The following is a 15,487-nucleotide window of genomic DNA, read 5'->3' as shown; positions in this document are numbered from 1 at the left end:
AACACACATAAAAATAACCTTTTAGAAGGTTATTTCTTTAAATCATAAGGCTGAGCACAAGACTCAAAACTCATATAAGAAAAGATTGCTGTAAATTACATGCATTAAAATGTTCTCCTAAACCAAATTTGAAGACAGTTTTCTTTATAATTTCTGGAATACTTTCCCTTGAAAGTAAAAAATTTCTGATATAAGCTCCTACTCTGAAAAAAGCAATACTGTCAGGAAGACAACTATGCAGTCTTCTATGACAAAAATAAGAGAGAGAGAAGTCATTAAAATGCAGCATATAGCTCATTCCCTAGGCTCTGGTAAATAGCGACCTTCCCATTAGAAAAGAATGTTGACAATTGGGGCTTTCACATGCTATCAGTAGCAGTGATAAATAGTGCAATAATGATGGAACACTGTTGAACTTATCTACTGAAGGAAAAGATACACATGCCCTTATGATCTAGCCTACAGAAATGCATGCATGTGTGAACCAGGAAAAGAGAACTGTATTCATAGTACCATTACTCCTAACAGCCCCAAACTAGAAATAGCCAAAATAGTCATCTATAGTACAATGGTTTAATAAGTGGTGGTTTATTTGTAGAGTACAGTGGAGTGTAAATGGACACACTATAGATGATTGTAACAACATGAATGTAAAAAACCTTACTGTTGAACAAAAGAAACCATCCAAATACTACATATACTGTGATTTCAATTATGTAAAATAAAAAACAAGCAAAACTAAAAAAAAAAATGTTTCAGAATGCATACTTAGCTATTAAAATAAAGAAAAATAGGGAGGTGATTACCATTAGGAAAGGAGAGTGTTAACAATTGAAGGGGCTAAGAGGCAGAGGATAGTCATCCTCTTATTGGAATGGAGCATAAGAGGAGATTCTAGGGTACAAGTGATCCTCTATTTCTCAACATCAGTGATAGTTACTGCAGATTTTTATATATCAAGATTTAAATGTTGAACATGTTTCCATATATTTCACAATAAGTAAATATCTCTATATATACTGATATTCATTAACTTGTGTTTTTATAATCCAACTGCTAAACTAGGACAGTAATTCAGGATTAGACTAAAACAGTAACTATTGATACATAAATGTCTATTTCATTCCCCACAGTGGCTTCAATTCATATCTGGGTTCTCACCTGTCTTTACAATTATTCAATAATGGGATTTTGTTTTCACAGCTCGCAGACTCATGAAAATCTCCAACACCCCCAACACCTCCAGCACCATCACTGGCTTCATCCTCCTGGGCTTCCCTTGCCCCAGGGAGAGGCAGATTCTCCTCTTTGTGCTCTTCTCTGCTGTCTACCTCCTGACCCTCATGGGCAACGGTTCGATCATCTGTGCTGTGTGCTGGGATCAGAGACTCCACACCCCCATGTACATCCTGCTCGCCAACTTCTCCTTCCTGGAGATCTGGTATGTCACTTCCACTGTCCCCAACATGTTGGCCAACTTCCTCTCTGACAACAAGCTCATCTCCTTCTCTGGGTGCTTTCTCCAGTTCTACTTTTTCTTCTCCTTGGGTTCTACAGAATGTTTTTTCTTGGCTATTATGGCATTTGATCGATACCTTGCCATCTGCTGGCCTCTACATTACTCCACTCTCATGACTGGACGTCTCTGCACCAATCTTGTGATCAGCTGCTGGGCACTTGGTTTCCTCTGGTTCCCTGTCCCCATCATCATCATCTCCCAAATGTCCTTCTGTGGATCCAGGATCATTGACCACTTCCTGTGTGACCCAGGTCCCTTGTTGGCCCTCACCTGCACTAGAGTCCCTGTAATAGAGTTAACTAGCTCTACCTTAAGTTCTCTCTTATTTATCCCTTTTCTCTTCATCATGGTGTCCTATGCTCTGTCCTACAAACTGTGCTGAAGGTCCCTTCAGCAGCTGGACGAAGAAAAGCTTTCTCCACCTGTGTGTCCCATCTGACTGTGGTTTCTCTTTTTAACGGATCAGTGATGGCCATGTATGTGAGCCCAACATCTGAACATGATGCTGGAATGCAGAAGATAGTGACTTTGTTTTATTCTGTAGTTACTCCACTCATTAATCCTGTAATATATAGTCTGAGAAACAAAGATATGAAACATGCTATGAAGAAATTATTAGGAACATAAAAGTAAGGGTCTTGATTTAAAATATTTGGGGGGACAGAAGCTGTTTTTAATTTCTTGGTTAAAAAGAAGACTAACTGACTTTAGGACTATAAGCCATCTCAAAGATGTACTGCATATCCCCAGTTTTGCAAATGATAGAGCCACAGATTGAAAAACTGAGTTTAGTTTGCTGGGAAATATAATTAAATATAAATTTCCTGCCAATCTAGAAAACCTCTCCACAGTGGTGGAAGAGAATAAAGCAGTTTTATTATTTATTATCTATGGGTGTGAAAGTGGGACCATAAAGAAAGCTGAGAGTAGAAGAATTGATGCTTTTGAACTGTGGTGTCGGAGAAGACTCTTGAGAGTCCCTTGGACTGCAAAGAGATCAAACCAGTCAATCCTAAAGGAAATCAGTCCTGAATATTCATTGGCAGGACTGAAGCTCCAATACTTTGGCCACCTGATGTGAAGAACTGACCCATTGAAAAAAACCCTGATGCTGAGAAAGATTGAAGGCAGGAGGAGAAGAGGATGACAGAGGATGAGATGGTTGAATGGCATCACTGAGTCTATGGGCATGAGTTGGAGCAAATTCAGGGAGTTGGTGATGAACAGGGAAGCCTAGCATGCTTCAGTCCCTGGGGTAACAAAGAGTCAGACATGACTGAGCGACTGAACTGAACTTACTGATTATTGAATAAGCATTAAAGCAGGAGACTATGGCCATCTCAGGCAACCCACTGAGAAATGGCAAAGACTGAAAGAAATTTTATCCTTTTATAGTCAAGCAAATACAACTCATTACATACAGGTTTTCAAGATAAAACCTAATCCTCAAAAAGACTGGACCATTTTATCACACATAGTCAATTCATCCTAGGTTCACCTGGTAATTGGACTGGTCATCTGTGTTTGCTAATTCGCTTCACACAAAGAAGAAAAGACATTTCTATATAACAAGAGGTAGTTTTCAACTTGGAAATTAGGCCACCAATGTTATGCGCCTATCTTCCCACAGGAAATGGAAGATTGGGGCCTTTCTATCTTGATTATTACATTCCAGAGTCTTCCCAGGTCCTTGACAAAGACATTCCTAGGTCATAAATCTGGCAAGGGTGTTGAAAAACCTGTCAAGATTTAAAACTTTTAAATTTTACATTCATTTCAATGACAGAGAAACAAGTACAAGTTTTTTAAAGTAAGAGTTCTGAAAATAGGAAGAGGGGAAAGTTTCTTCCTCTATCTTCAGCATGGATACTTACACCTCTTTTTTTGTGTGTGTGTTTGCTCTTACAAATTGTACAATCCTGGGGCAAAACTTGTCTCCTATTACTCTTCCGACACCAGCAAACTCTTTACTTTTCTGGTAGTGCTTTTATTTCTGTCTTCTAAAACATCTAATCATGATAACATCAATTTTAATATTGTATATATCTTCAGGTCAATATGAAAAATAGCATCAGCAAAATAAAAAGTCATAAATAAATGAAAAAAGTAAATAACAAAGGAAAGGCTTTTAAATATCTAAAAAGACATTCTATTTTGTTCAGAATTAGAGAAGTACAAAGAAAGCTATAATAAATATATGTCTTTTCCCCCAAAATTGACAAAGATCAAAAATAATGTTGAGAAAAACAGCAATCTCTTCCCTTACTGGTAGAGCATAAATTGGTACAATATCTATGGAGGACATTTTGCCAAAATACTATCAGAATTTATTTTTTTTAATTTATTTATTTTAATTGAAGACTAATTACTTTACAATATTGTATTGGTTTTGTCATACATTGACATGAATCTGCCCCGGGTGTACATACGTTCCCCATCTTGAACCCTCCTCCCCCCGCCCTCCCCATCCCATCCCTCTGGTTCATCCCAGTGCACCAGCCCCAAGCATCCTGTATCATGCATCGAACCTGGACTGGCGATTCATTTCACATACAATAATGCACAAGTTTCAGTGCCATTCTCCCAAATCATCCCACCCTCGCCCTCTCCCACAAAAAACTGGAAATAGAACTGCCACACAACCCAGCAATCGCACTCCTAGGCATACACACCGAGGAAATAACTATCAGAATTTAAAGGGCATTCCCACTGACTCAGCAATTCCACTCTTAGGTATTTATCTGAGGAGTATACTCACAAATAAGAAAAATGACATGTGTACAAGAATATTGACTACTGTTTCTAATAGTAAAAGATTAGAACAATCCAAATCCCATTAATTAAGGACTAATTAGATAAATTATTGTATATACGTAGGGTGGAATATACTATATAACTGTTAAAAATGAAGATCTGTACATGTTGATATAAAAGTACCCTCAAAGTTAAAAAAAAAGTGAGATGAAAGAGATCTGTCTTGGGCCATCTTTCATATGAAGAAAGATTACATAAATATCTACATATTTATGTTCATAAACACACTGTGTATCTCTGAAAGAAGAAACTAAGAACAGTGATGCTTTTGAGAAACAACTGGGTATCTAGGGACAAGGAGAGAAGGAAACATTTTCTCTGTACATACAAGCCTTTGTATATTTTAAATTTTTCCATATGCATGTATTTCATTTAAACAACATTTATTATTATCATCTAAAAATAAAATTTGAAACTATTTTACTATGAAATTGGAACCAAAGTAACATTTTTTCATAATTCTGTGATTCTTTGAGAAACTAAAAAGAAGACTGTTTCTCAGAGGAAAACTAAAAAAAAAAAAGAGAAACTGACAACCTCTTCATGTCATCTCACTAAAATTCTTTTGTTCAGCCAGAACAAAGAAATGTCTTCCTCTTCTGAGGACCTATGAGAGTAATAAACTATGAAAAAGTGAAAGCAGCTTTTTTAAAATAATTGTTGTATCATCTTCCTCCATAGTCACTTATTCACTAAAACAAACACATTCAATATGTTAGGCACTAAACTGGAAGGGACAAGCCATATACAGAAGCAAATAAGACACATTTCCTTCTCTTCTGGGGATCATGAACAAGTAGTAAATGAAGCAAGATGCTCTGTAAACAAGGGAATTTTAAGTTGCTATGGGAGCAGGTAAAGGAAGGCACGGATAAAAACCCATGAGTATGAAGGGGTAAGAAATCATGGCAAGTTCCGAAAAATGCATATACCCATTCCCAGACCACTATCTATTTACTAGTGTACTACAATATACAGAATAGAAGTATTCCTCAAATAGATGTCCATGTAGCATTTACCGCCCATCATGACTTATAATTGGCCAAACCTATTAATATATTAATGAGCATCCTTAATCGAAATAAATACAATTTCAAGATGGAATATAATTCACAATTCATCAAACATATATAGATAGAAAAATGGCTGATTCATGCTGATGTTTGGTAGAAACCAAAGCAATACTATAAAGCAATTATCCTTCAATTAAAAATAAAGAAAGGCCCAAAAAAAGACAGAAATAAAGAAGCACATCATTGGGATAGAGGTATTAAAATATAAAACTCAATCTTCAGATGCCATCACAGTACAAATATTACTGATATTTATTATTAGTATTTGTTTCCAGGGAACTCAACCTACAAGACCATGTCACTTAGAAAGAAAATAACACTTGAGTGCTTAAGTAAATCAATGAGCCAAAAAAGACACATCAACCTACCTCAGATCTTTCATGAGAATGAAGTATTTCAGTGAGCGGCAGATGGCCAAGGGCTGATCATTTTCCATGACAAAGTAGAACTGTGCAGTTGTTCTGGGGGAAAAAAGTAGAATCAAGTGATGCAACCGAAATAGGAAATGGTCTTGGCTTTCGAAAGCAATTTGTCCTATATGTTGGACTTAAAAGTTGTGAAGTAATTTTAAAAGTCACGATAGCTACACTAGCTAACTCTCAATGTGCCTAAAATGAACTTCCACTTTAGCCATTCAAGTAATGTACAGCCTCAAGCATACCATTCATATCTTCATTTTATAGATGAGGGAACTAAAGCCTAGATTGAATAAGCAAGTTGCCTGAACAGTTAATGAGTGTTGGAACCAACTATGACTCCAAAAACCATACTATAAAGTGTTATGCTATGGCACCTCTTAATGTTAGGTTATCACATGTGAGCTCCCTAGCTAAGCATTTTGTATACAATCTCTCTTTTAATCCTCATTACATTATATGAGCCATTACCATTTTACATGTTTTACAGAGTAGAAAACTAAGGCCTGGAGAGAATAGGTAACAATTTACCAGTAATACAGTTTAATAGTAACTAGGAAAGCAGGGATTCAATCAGGTCTCTCTGAGTCCAAACTCATATTCATCATCACTATTTATTTGTCATAGCAGACTTACATATATTGTTTAAAAGCGGGAAAAATTCTCCATGTGCCTCTAAAGATGAAATAATATCCAACTATTATTGTTTGGGTAAATGGTTGATAAAAACTTAATGAATAAGTATAGCATACTATTATAAATACAATATGACACATGTGCAGAAAAATTAAAATCTGGTCTTAAGAAAAAAATACAAAGGGAAGCATTTCAAAATATTTGAAATGGCAACGTTTGGGCAGTAATATGGAGGTTTTGGAGGTCTTTTTTTTTTTTTTTCTATTTTGGGTTTTTTTTTTCCCCCAGTTGTATGCTTTATTTTCAAATGTTTCAATACCAAGTACAGATAGTCCCCAACTTACTATTTAACCAGTTTTCAACTTTACAGCTGTGAGAAAATAATACACATTTGGTAAAAACCATACTTTGAAGTTTTATATTTTTCTGGCCTGTTGATAAGTAGTATGATACTCTCTCACAATGCTAGGTTCAGCTCTGAGCCACAGCTTCCAGTCAGTCACATGATCATGAGGGTAAACAACCTATACACTTATACCATTCAGTACCCATGCAGCCATTCTGTTTATCATTTTCTGTACAGTACTCAATAAATCAACAATAATATTTATTATGAAAATTCAGCAATTTTATTATGAAATAAGCTTTATGTCAGATGACTTTAGCTCAAAAGTAAGCTAATACATGTTCTTGGAACATTTAAGGTAAACTAGGCTAAATTGTGATATTCGGTAAGTTAGGTGTAATAAATGCATTTTTAAGGCTCAAGAGGGAGGAGATATACGTATAATTATGGCTGATTCGTGTTGTTGTACTGCAGAAACCAACACAACATTGTAAACCAATTTTCCTCTAATTAAAAAATTGAAAAATTTTAGAGCATTTATTTACTTATCATATTTTCAATTTTAAAGGTTTTATTAGGATGTAAACCTATTTCAGGTCAAGGAAGATATGTAATAGTATATAAAGAATACTTTGAATCTCCAGTAAGTTATTTTGTAAATAATGATAATGATAAATCTAGCTCAGTTTCCCAGTTTAAAAGAACTAGCATATCCTAAGGATGCTCGTCTATATAAAACCTCACTAACCATTTGTCCCTTATTTTTTCTAACAAAACTAATATTTGTAACTTCAAAACTGTATTTTGTTAATTTTCTCTGAATTAAATTAAGAGACTCCACAAGGTACCCTGAGGGAATGGGAGCCGGAGTTGAAGATAGAAAAGTGAGCCCTTAGTATTGGACAGAAGGGAAGAGGTCCGTTAGCCCATCCAGCTTCTCATCAGTCAGTTTCACTGGTACCATGCAGAAGAGGGGAAGTTTCTCAACTTTGGTATATCAACTGATAATGTATAAAGGAAGGTGAAATCATGCTAGCAACATTTCAAACTGAAGACTGTTATCAATCATATGGCATACTTTCTAGTTCTGAATTAATATGTCCCTACCTGAAAAGAGTTGGCCACAGTTTACATTTCACTACTATTTAAATTGATATTTCTCATAAGTACAAATGAATTTCTAGAATAAAGTAAACAGGTCTGCAAAATTTAATACAAATCACAATTTACAACCCTGTTTATTTATAAATATGGATAGATGCATACTTAAGTATATACATATAAACATATTTGAGAAGATATGGAAAATAATTCTAAAGAAATATCACAAAGTATAAACTGAAGAAGCTTTTGCATTTTACTTCAGTGAAAAGAGTCATACGAAATATGTTTTGGATACTAATGGACCTTTATATCTAAGACACAGTTCATTTCCTATCCCATGGTCAATGTTCTTTAGCGCTCCAAGTTCTTATCATTAATAATTGTACAAAATATCTGTGGCACTTTTTCCTATTTTTTCTTCTGAAATATTCATGTTAAATTCCCATGATAAATGAGGACAAGTTTTAATGTTCTTTGCATTTCTCTATTTTTCCAATTTTCATATTCATTCACAATCCAGAGGAGTGGCACATACATAGTAAATATTCAGTGATGGATTTCTGGGAGTCATATATTCAGTCAGGTGTAAGCCACAAAAGATATGCAGCAAAAAGCAGAATAAACTTTACTTGCTAATATGTTACTACGGCTGAAATAACTCCCTAAAACCTTTCTCTATATTTTTGCAATTTTTCTTCTTTTTGTTATCTTCTTTAGGACCCAGCTAAATCATAAGAAAAATTGTATTTTGTTTGCAAATGTTTAAAAAGACTAACTGCTTCCAAATAAGACCCTGAGAACCAGGGTGGGGGGGAGAAAGGCACATTTGATAAATAAAAGTGAGCTGATTATTTTTATTGTTTTTTATTATCAAACAAAACTTCAGCTTTGCAGAAAAGTTGCAATAATAGTAACGTACAAAATGTCTATATGCCCTTCATCCGGATTTCAAATCATTAAAATTTTACCACAATTTCTTACAGTCTCTCTGTGTCCTTTTACATCTATTACACTCTCTCTGTCCATATGTCTGACTGTCACTATATATATACCTATTAAGTATAAGCTGAAGACAACTTACCTAAATGATTTAGTGTGTATTTTCTAGAATTAAAAATATTTTCTCACATAACCTCGCATAATTATCAAAGTTAAGAAATCTATGCTGCTATAATACCATTATGCAATACAAGGACCTTATTCTGTAATTTCCCAAATTATACTGCTCATATCTTTTATAGCAAAAGGTGAAGAGAGATTTTATTTTTCTGGCCCATGATCCAATCAAGTTTAGATATTGATCATTCTTTAAAATAAAATGAGCCTTTTTGTGTTGGTAAATTGGTGAAAACCTCAAAGTTCTAAAACAGACTTTTAAAAGCAAAGTCAATTCTTGGGAAAAAATTTTTATTCAAAATTAAATTTTCTTATTTGAAAGTGTAAGTAACTCTTTCTAAATGATAAATGCTTATCAGAGTCAACACAAGATTTCTATTTTTTCTACAGAAAAAGGCCATGATAGTCTGGGGGAAAGAGTGATTGCACAGCTTCATTACTCCCTAAAACCAGTCTCCTCTGTCTGATAGCAAGACAAGCACCTGTCCCCAGCACCCACAGTTGACAACAACTTATCAGAAGACCAAAGAACAAACTCCAGCAAGACGAACACCTTGGCCTGGGTTTTGTTTGACAGAATCTCCCCTGATCATATGAGAAGTATTCTGAACAGATTTGGTGAGTGACTGATGAACCTGTCGATTGAATCTCTGGCCATCTCTAAGAGACTAAAACTAAGGAAAAGATATTACTTCCTCCATCACTGGGGAAAATAAAAGCAATAATGAAGGCACCACTGTCTCCAGAGGAGATAGGAAGTGAACAAGGGAATAACTAGCATAGACTTGTCTCCTGGCACAGTCCTTCTAGAGTAAATGATTCCTCAAGGAGGACGGGACAAGCTGTGCTTATCATCCATGGATCCTAAAGCACATACATTCACTGATCCCCATCCAACCTACTCTTTACACCTTCTCTCCCAGCTGGTTACTACAAAGACAACTGCTTCTACTCAGAAAAGTCTGTAAAAAACTGAGAAGCTTCAGTTGAGAATCCCTTTCTTACTTCAGGAAAGAAGGTAATTCAGTTTTTTCTTTTCAAAAACAATTTTAGGAATCTTTACTTAAAAACAAACTTATCTTAAAATGGAGTAACTTTGGTTTTACGAGCAGCGAGCAAAATACAGAAACAAAAATTCATTCAGTTCAGTCGCTCAGTCGTGTTCAACTCTCCGCAACCCCATGAATCACAGCACGCCAGGCCTCCCTGTCCGTCACCAACTCCCGGAGTTCACTCAAACTCATGTCCACAGAGTCGGTGATGCCATCCAGCCATCTCATTCTCTGTTATCCCCTTCTCCTCCCGCCTCTAACCTTTCCTAGCATCAGAGTCTTTTCCAGTGAGTCAACTCGTCGCATGAGGTGGCCAAAGTATTGCAGTTTCAGCTTCAGCATCAGTCCTTCCAATGCATTTACAGGAGCATTAAGTTCTACATTAGGTCACAGCGTCTAATCTGAAATCACACCCATAATATCATTTTTCAGGATATCTGGGAAATAGTTATTTCCCAGGATGTCTGAACCATAGCTACTCTATTCTGACTTTTAATTGTAAAAAGAAAAAAAAATTTTAATAGCTAAAGCAGATTTCACCATTAATGACGTCAGTGTTTTTCTAGGTATGAGAAGATGCAAGAATTGGAACTCATAAAACCTTTTTCTGAAAAGATCTAACTATCTGAAGGCCTGTTCTGCCAGTTTTTTGTTTTTTTCAGAGCACAGAGTGCCTCATTCCTGATTTTCACCCTGAACTTCTTTCAGGGGGTGTTGAAGGTCAGCAGCTTGCAATGGTCATGATGTAATCTTTATAGAGGCAGCTGGCAAGTACCAACTTCCAGTCAGCAGGGTCCCTTCATAGCCACATATCTGACCATGTGACACCATTTCATGGCCATTGTGTCTGGTAATTCAGTTTTTAGAAGAGAAAAATATTAAAATATAGATGGAGAATCTACATCTCTGGAGAAAAATGTCTCCTGTTAACTCCGCCACAGTTTTACCCAAAACATCTAATATTTACCACATGTCAGATATTGAGAAGCTGCTTCCACCTTGTCAATTTATTATTCCATTCAATAGTTTTCATAACAACCCTCTGGGGAAGGTGTTATCATCTCCATCTGACATCTGAGGAAACTAAGAGTCAAAAAATAACTGGCTTATAGAATTTGCCACGACAATGCAATGTTTAGGTGTTGGAATTCAAATCCTGGGCTCTTGTATCCAAATTCAGTACAATTTCTAGCATAACATAATTGCCTGCCACTCATCAGTAGTGGATAAATACACTTTGCTTTGCGGCTTTTGAAAAAGTTTAAACAATAGGATATATATATATACACCCTATGTATATTGCTAGGCATTTTAAAACTATTCTTTCTGTAATCTTCAAAATGCCCTCTGAAGTTGTATTCACTTCACCTTACAGAAAAGGACACCAAACCATGGAGAGGTTAATACTTGGTCTAGCATCCATGGCTATAATGTGGTGGAGGCAGGATTCAGACTCAGGTGGTCCAGTTCTGGAAGCTGTGCTTCTGAATGGAGTAGCCTGTCCAGGCCAGCAAGGCAAAGGACTGTGCTCACAGGGGAATCGTCCCGGCTGGCTGCTGAGAGAAGTCAGTGAGGATACCAGGAGTCCACTCCACTGTAGAAAACAGAACTCTATTGTTTTCAGGCTTGGAATCTATTTCTTCCAAAATATGTTTTATGTATAGATATTGTTAAGGAAGCTTTTATTCTCTTCATTATAATGCATACATTTTCCAAAATTTCAATAATAACCAAACTTTATAACCAGAAAAATAATTTTGAAAAAAAGCAATCAATAAAACAATTAAAACTATTCTGTGCCACAATTTTAATAAAACAATGAACCCAACAGACAAGGTTCTTGCCCTCATTTGGCTGGCAAAGATACACACATAAGAAACAAAAGAATTTCAGACTTTGATAGGAATTTACAAACAAAAGAATGACAGAGATACATAAGGTGTTCAGAAGAACAGAATAATTAGGCTGGAAAGTGAAAAATGGGCTCCAGATACATTTCCAGGCGAAGAGAACATTTAAAGCAAAGAACCCAGTCAGTAAAGAAGTTGTGTATTGCAGGATACAAAGAAAGCCTGTGTAAATGAAGAAGGGGGAATAGGAAAAGACAGATCAGAAAAGGGAAAAGGGAAGAAAATGGTAAAATAGGTGGAAGCCAGATCATTCAGGGGCCCATGGATCATAAAAGGGAACTTGGATTTTATTCTAGGTTGAGTTGCGGAATGTTTTTGCATAAGGAAATTGCATGATCTTATTTACACTCTTAAAAGGTCAGTCTGTCTGCTGTGTAGAGAACTGATTGTATAGAAGCAAAGGCAGGAAGCAGAGAAATCATTTGGGAGACCTTTGCAGTAATTTAGAGAAATAATATGGGTAACTTAAACTATTAGGGTGCTGGGGAAAGAGAGAAGCAGATGCATCAGGGCTCAAGGCGTATTTTAGAAATAAACATAACTACAGCTGAACTGTGTACAAAGGATAGTAGAAAGAGAGATGTGCTATTAAAACATAATGAAAGTTTTAATTCAGCATTCACTTCAGCAAAGTGAATCAGCTATAGATATACATATATCCCTTTTTTTGGATTTCCTTCCCATTTAGGTCACCACAGAGCACTGAGTAGACTCCCCTATGCTATACAGTAGGTTCTCATTAGTTACCTAGTTTATCCATAGAAGTGTAGTCTCTCAGTTCATCCCAACTCCTCCTTCCCCTTCTTGGTATCCATACATTTGTTTTCTATGTCTGTATCTCTATTTCTGCTTTGCAAATAAGTTCATTGGTATCATTTTTCTAGATTTCACATAAAATTGATATAATATTTGTTTTTATCTTTATGATTTACTTCACTATGTGCAACAGTCTCTAGATCCATCCATGTATCTGCAAATGGTACAATTTTGCTCCTTTTTATGGCTGAGTAATTTTCCATTGTACCACATCTTCTTTATCCATTCACCCATCAATGGACATTTAGGTTGCTTCCATGTCCTGGCTATTGTAAATAGTGCAGCAATGAACATTGAGGTGCAATGTATCTTTTTGAATTATGGTTTTCTCCTGGTATATGCCCAAGAGAGGGATTGCTGGGTCATACGGTAGCTCTAATTTGAGTTTTTTAAGGAACTTCCATACTGTTCTCGATAGTGACTATATCAATTTACATTCCCACCAACAGTGTAAGGGGGTTCCCTTTTCTCCACACCTTCTCCAGAATTTACTGTTTGTAGATTTTTTGATGATGATCATTCTGACTGGTGTAAGGGGATACCTCATTGTCGTTTTGATTTGCATTTCTGTAATAGTGAGCAATGTTGAGCATTTTTCATGTGTTGGTTGGCCATATGTATGTCCTCTTTGGAGAAATTTCTGTTTAAGTCTTCTCCCCATGTTTTGATTGGGTTGTATGTTTTTTGAAATTGAGCTGCATGAGCTGACAGATAAATTTACAAGCTGAGCAAAAGCATATAGAAGCTGGAACACATAATGCAGTCATCTTCTCCCCTCCCAATCTCACTCTAGCTGAAGCCAGCAAGGCATTGAGGTAATGCACATTAAGATAGAAATAGACAGAATCATGGGAGTTCTTATTGAACACATGAGTGAGTACCCCTTGACCTGAGAATCAAGTAATACTGATTTTGACCGAGAAGAATGGGTTCCAAAGTGCTGTGCACAGCACTGCATTTTTATCACAGAGAACAGACAGAACTATTTCAACATGGCCATATTATTGATATATTTATTATTCAAGAAATCTATTTAGATGGCCTCTTTCTTGGTGCTATTTTTTCAGGAAATTTTCCCCATCAAAGTTGATTGATTTACTTATGAAATTGTCAGATAATGATACTAGAGAGAATGAATCAACAAGTTAGGTTGGAAGATAGCCAAATGTCAACTTTTAAATGGCATCAAAAGTCACACATGTTTTCCTGCTTCAAAATCACATGATCCAACAAGGTACCTGCCTACAAGCAGCTACATTAGGTGACAACTCAAGGAGTACATAGGAAATGCAGTTTTCCACTTATTATAAGGAAATTATAGAAACCCTTCTAATTGCAAGATCATGTACACCCCCAGTCATCACCATGACACTACTGTTTGACATAGCAATAACTTCAGCCTACCCTTAAGAAGCAGTTTGCCAAGAAGAACAATAACTCAATGTATTTAATTCAAAAGGAGAATTACACATTGCATTCTCCTACTGGGATGAGCTCCATGAGGTATGGGTTTTAATCTCTTGTGTTCATTGCTGTATCCCCAATATTTAAACGTAAACACTCAATTATAATGAATTAATAACAAGTAAATAAATCTCAGCTTCATGTTGGGACAAAGAAAATGAAGCTCCTCTGCTATTCCAGGGATGTTCAGTAATTATGACCTTTCACAGCTTGCAGACTCATGAAAATCTTCAACACCCCCAACACCTCCAGCACCATCACTGGCTTCATCCTCCTGGGCTTCCCTTGCCCCAGGGAGGAGCAGGTTCTCCTCTTTGTGCTCTTCTCTGCTGTCTACCTCCTGACCCTCATGGGCAACGGTTCGATCATCTGTGCTGTGTGCTGGGATCAGAGACTCCACACCCCCATGTACATCCTGCTCGCCAACTTCTCCTTCCTGGAGATCTGGTATGTCACCTCCACTGTCCCCAACATGTTGGTCAACTTCCTCTCTGACAACAAGCTCATCTCCTTCTCTGGGTGCTTTCTCCAGTTCTACTTTTTCTTCTCCTTGGGTTCTACAGAATGTTTTTTCTTGGCTGTTATGGCATTTGATCGATACCTTGCCATCTGCTGGCCTCTACATTACTCCACTCTCATGACTGGACGTCTCTGCACCAATCTTGTGATCAGCTGCTGGGCACTTGGTTTCCTCTGGTTCCCAGCCCCCATCATCATCATCTCCCAAATGTCCTTCTGTGGATCCAGGATCATTGACCACTTCCTGTGTGACCCAGGTCCTCTTCTAGCACTCACCTGTGCTAGAACCTCAGTAATGGAATTTTTTGGGGCAGTCATAAGTTCTCTCCTCTTATTTATTCCTTTCCTCTGCATCATGGGGTCCTATGCTCTGGTCTTGAGAGCTGTATTGAAAGTCCCTTCAGCAGCTGGACAAAGGAAAGCTTTCTCTACCTGTGGGTCTCATCTGGCTGTGGTCTCACTCTTCTATGGCTCAGTGATGGTCATGTATCTGAGCCCAACATCTGAGCATGATGCTGGAATACAGAAGCTTGTGACTCTGTTTTATTCAGTGGGAACCCCACTCATTAATCCTGTAATCTATAGTCTGAGGAACAAAGATATAAAATATGCCCTGCAGAAATTTCTGGAAATACAAAAATAAGAAACTTGGTCAAAAAACAAAAGGGGAAATCTTTGGGCAACTGGGCTATCTTTATACTT

At 36.7% G+C, this 15,487-nt stretch overlaps 1 protein-coding gene and 1 pseudogene across 4 annotated transcripts; both read left to right on the top strand.

Moving 5' to 3' along the window:
• LOC129555061 (olfactory receptor 11G2-like) overlaps positions 1-2,146 on the top strand; it is an 18,185-nt pseudogene extending 16,039 nt beyond the window's left edge.
• LOC129563355 (olfactory receptor 11G2-like) lies at positions 1,302-15,487 on the top strand. 4 transcript variants are annotated; one of them, XM_088839843.1, is made up of 4 exons: positions 1,302-1,441; positions 9,415-9,642; positions 9,948-10,042; positions 14,476-15,487. In XM_088839843.1, the coding sequence occupies exon 4, from the start codon at positions 14,487-14,489 to the stop codon at positions 15,426-15,428; it is 942 nt and encodes a 313-aa protein (XP_088695969.1). In that variant the 5' UTR covers positions 1,302-1,441; positions 9,415-9,642; positions 9,948-10,042; positions 14,476-14,486; the 3' UTR covers positions 15,429-15,487. The 4 variants fall into 4 exon arrangements, with proteins under 4 accessions (XP_088695969.1, XP_088695970.1, XP_088695967.1 ...); XM_088839844.1 differs by lacking the exon at positions 9,948-10,042 and having other exon boundaries at positions 14,483-15,487; XM_088839841.1 differs by lacking the exon at positions 9,948-10,042.

The sequence above is a fragment of the Moschus berezovskii genome, chromosome 9 (assembly GCF_049115385.1).
Source record: "Moschus berezovskii isolate FMDL1 chromosome 9, NW_MosBer_1.0, whole genome shotgun sequence".
NCBI lineage: Eukaryota > Metazoa > Chordata > Mammalia > Artiodactyla > Moschidae > Moschus > Moschus berezovskii.
This window is presented reverse-complemented; position numbering and strand designations above follow the sequence as displayed.

Coding starts and splice junctions, on each gene's coding strand:
- LOC129563355 (XM_088839841.1), top strand. CDS start 9,618: ATGAGAAGTATTCTGAACAGATTTG. Junction 9,643..14,475: donor AAGTATTCTGAACAGATTTG/GTGAGTGACTGA, acceptor GACCTTTCACAG/CTTGCAGACTCATGAAAATC.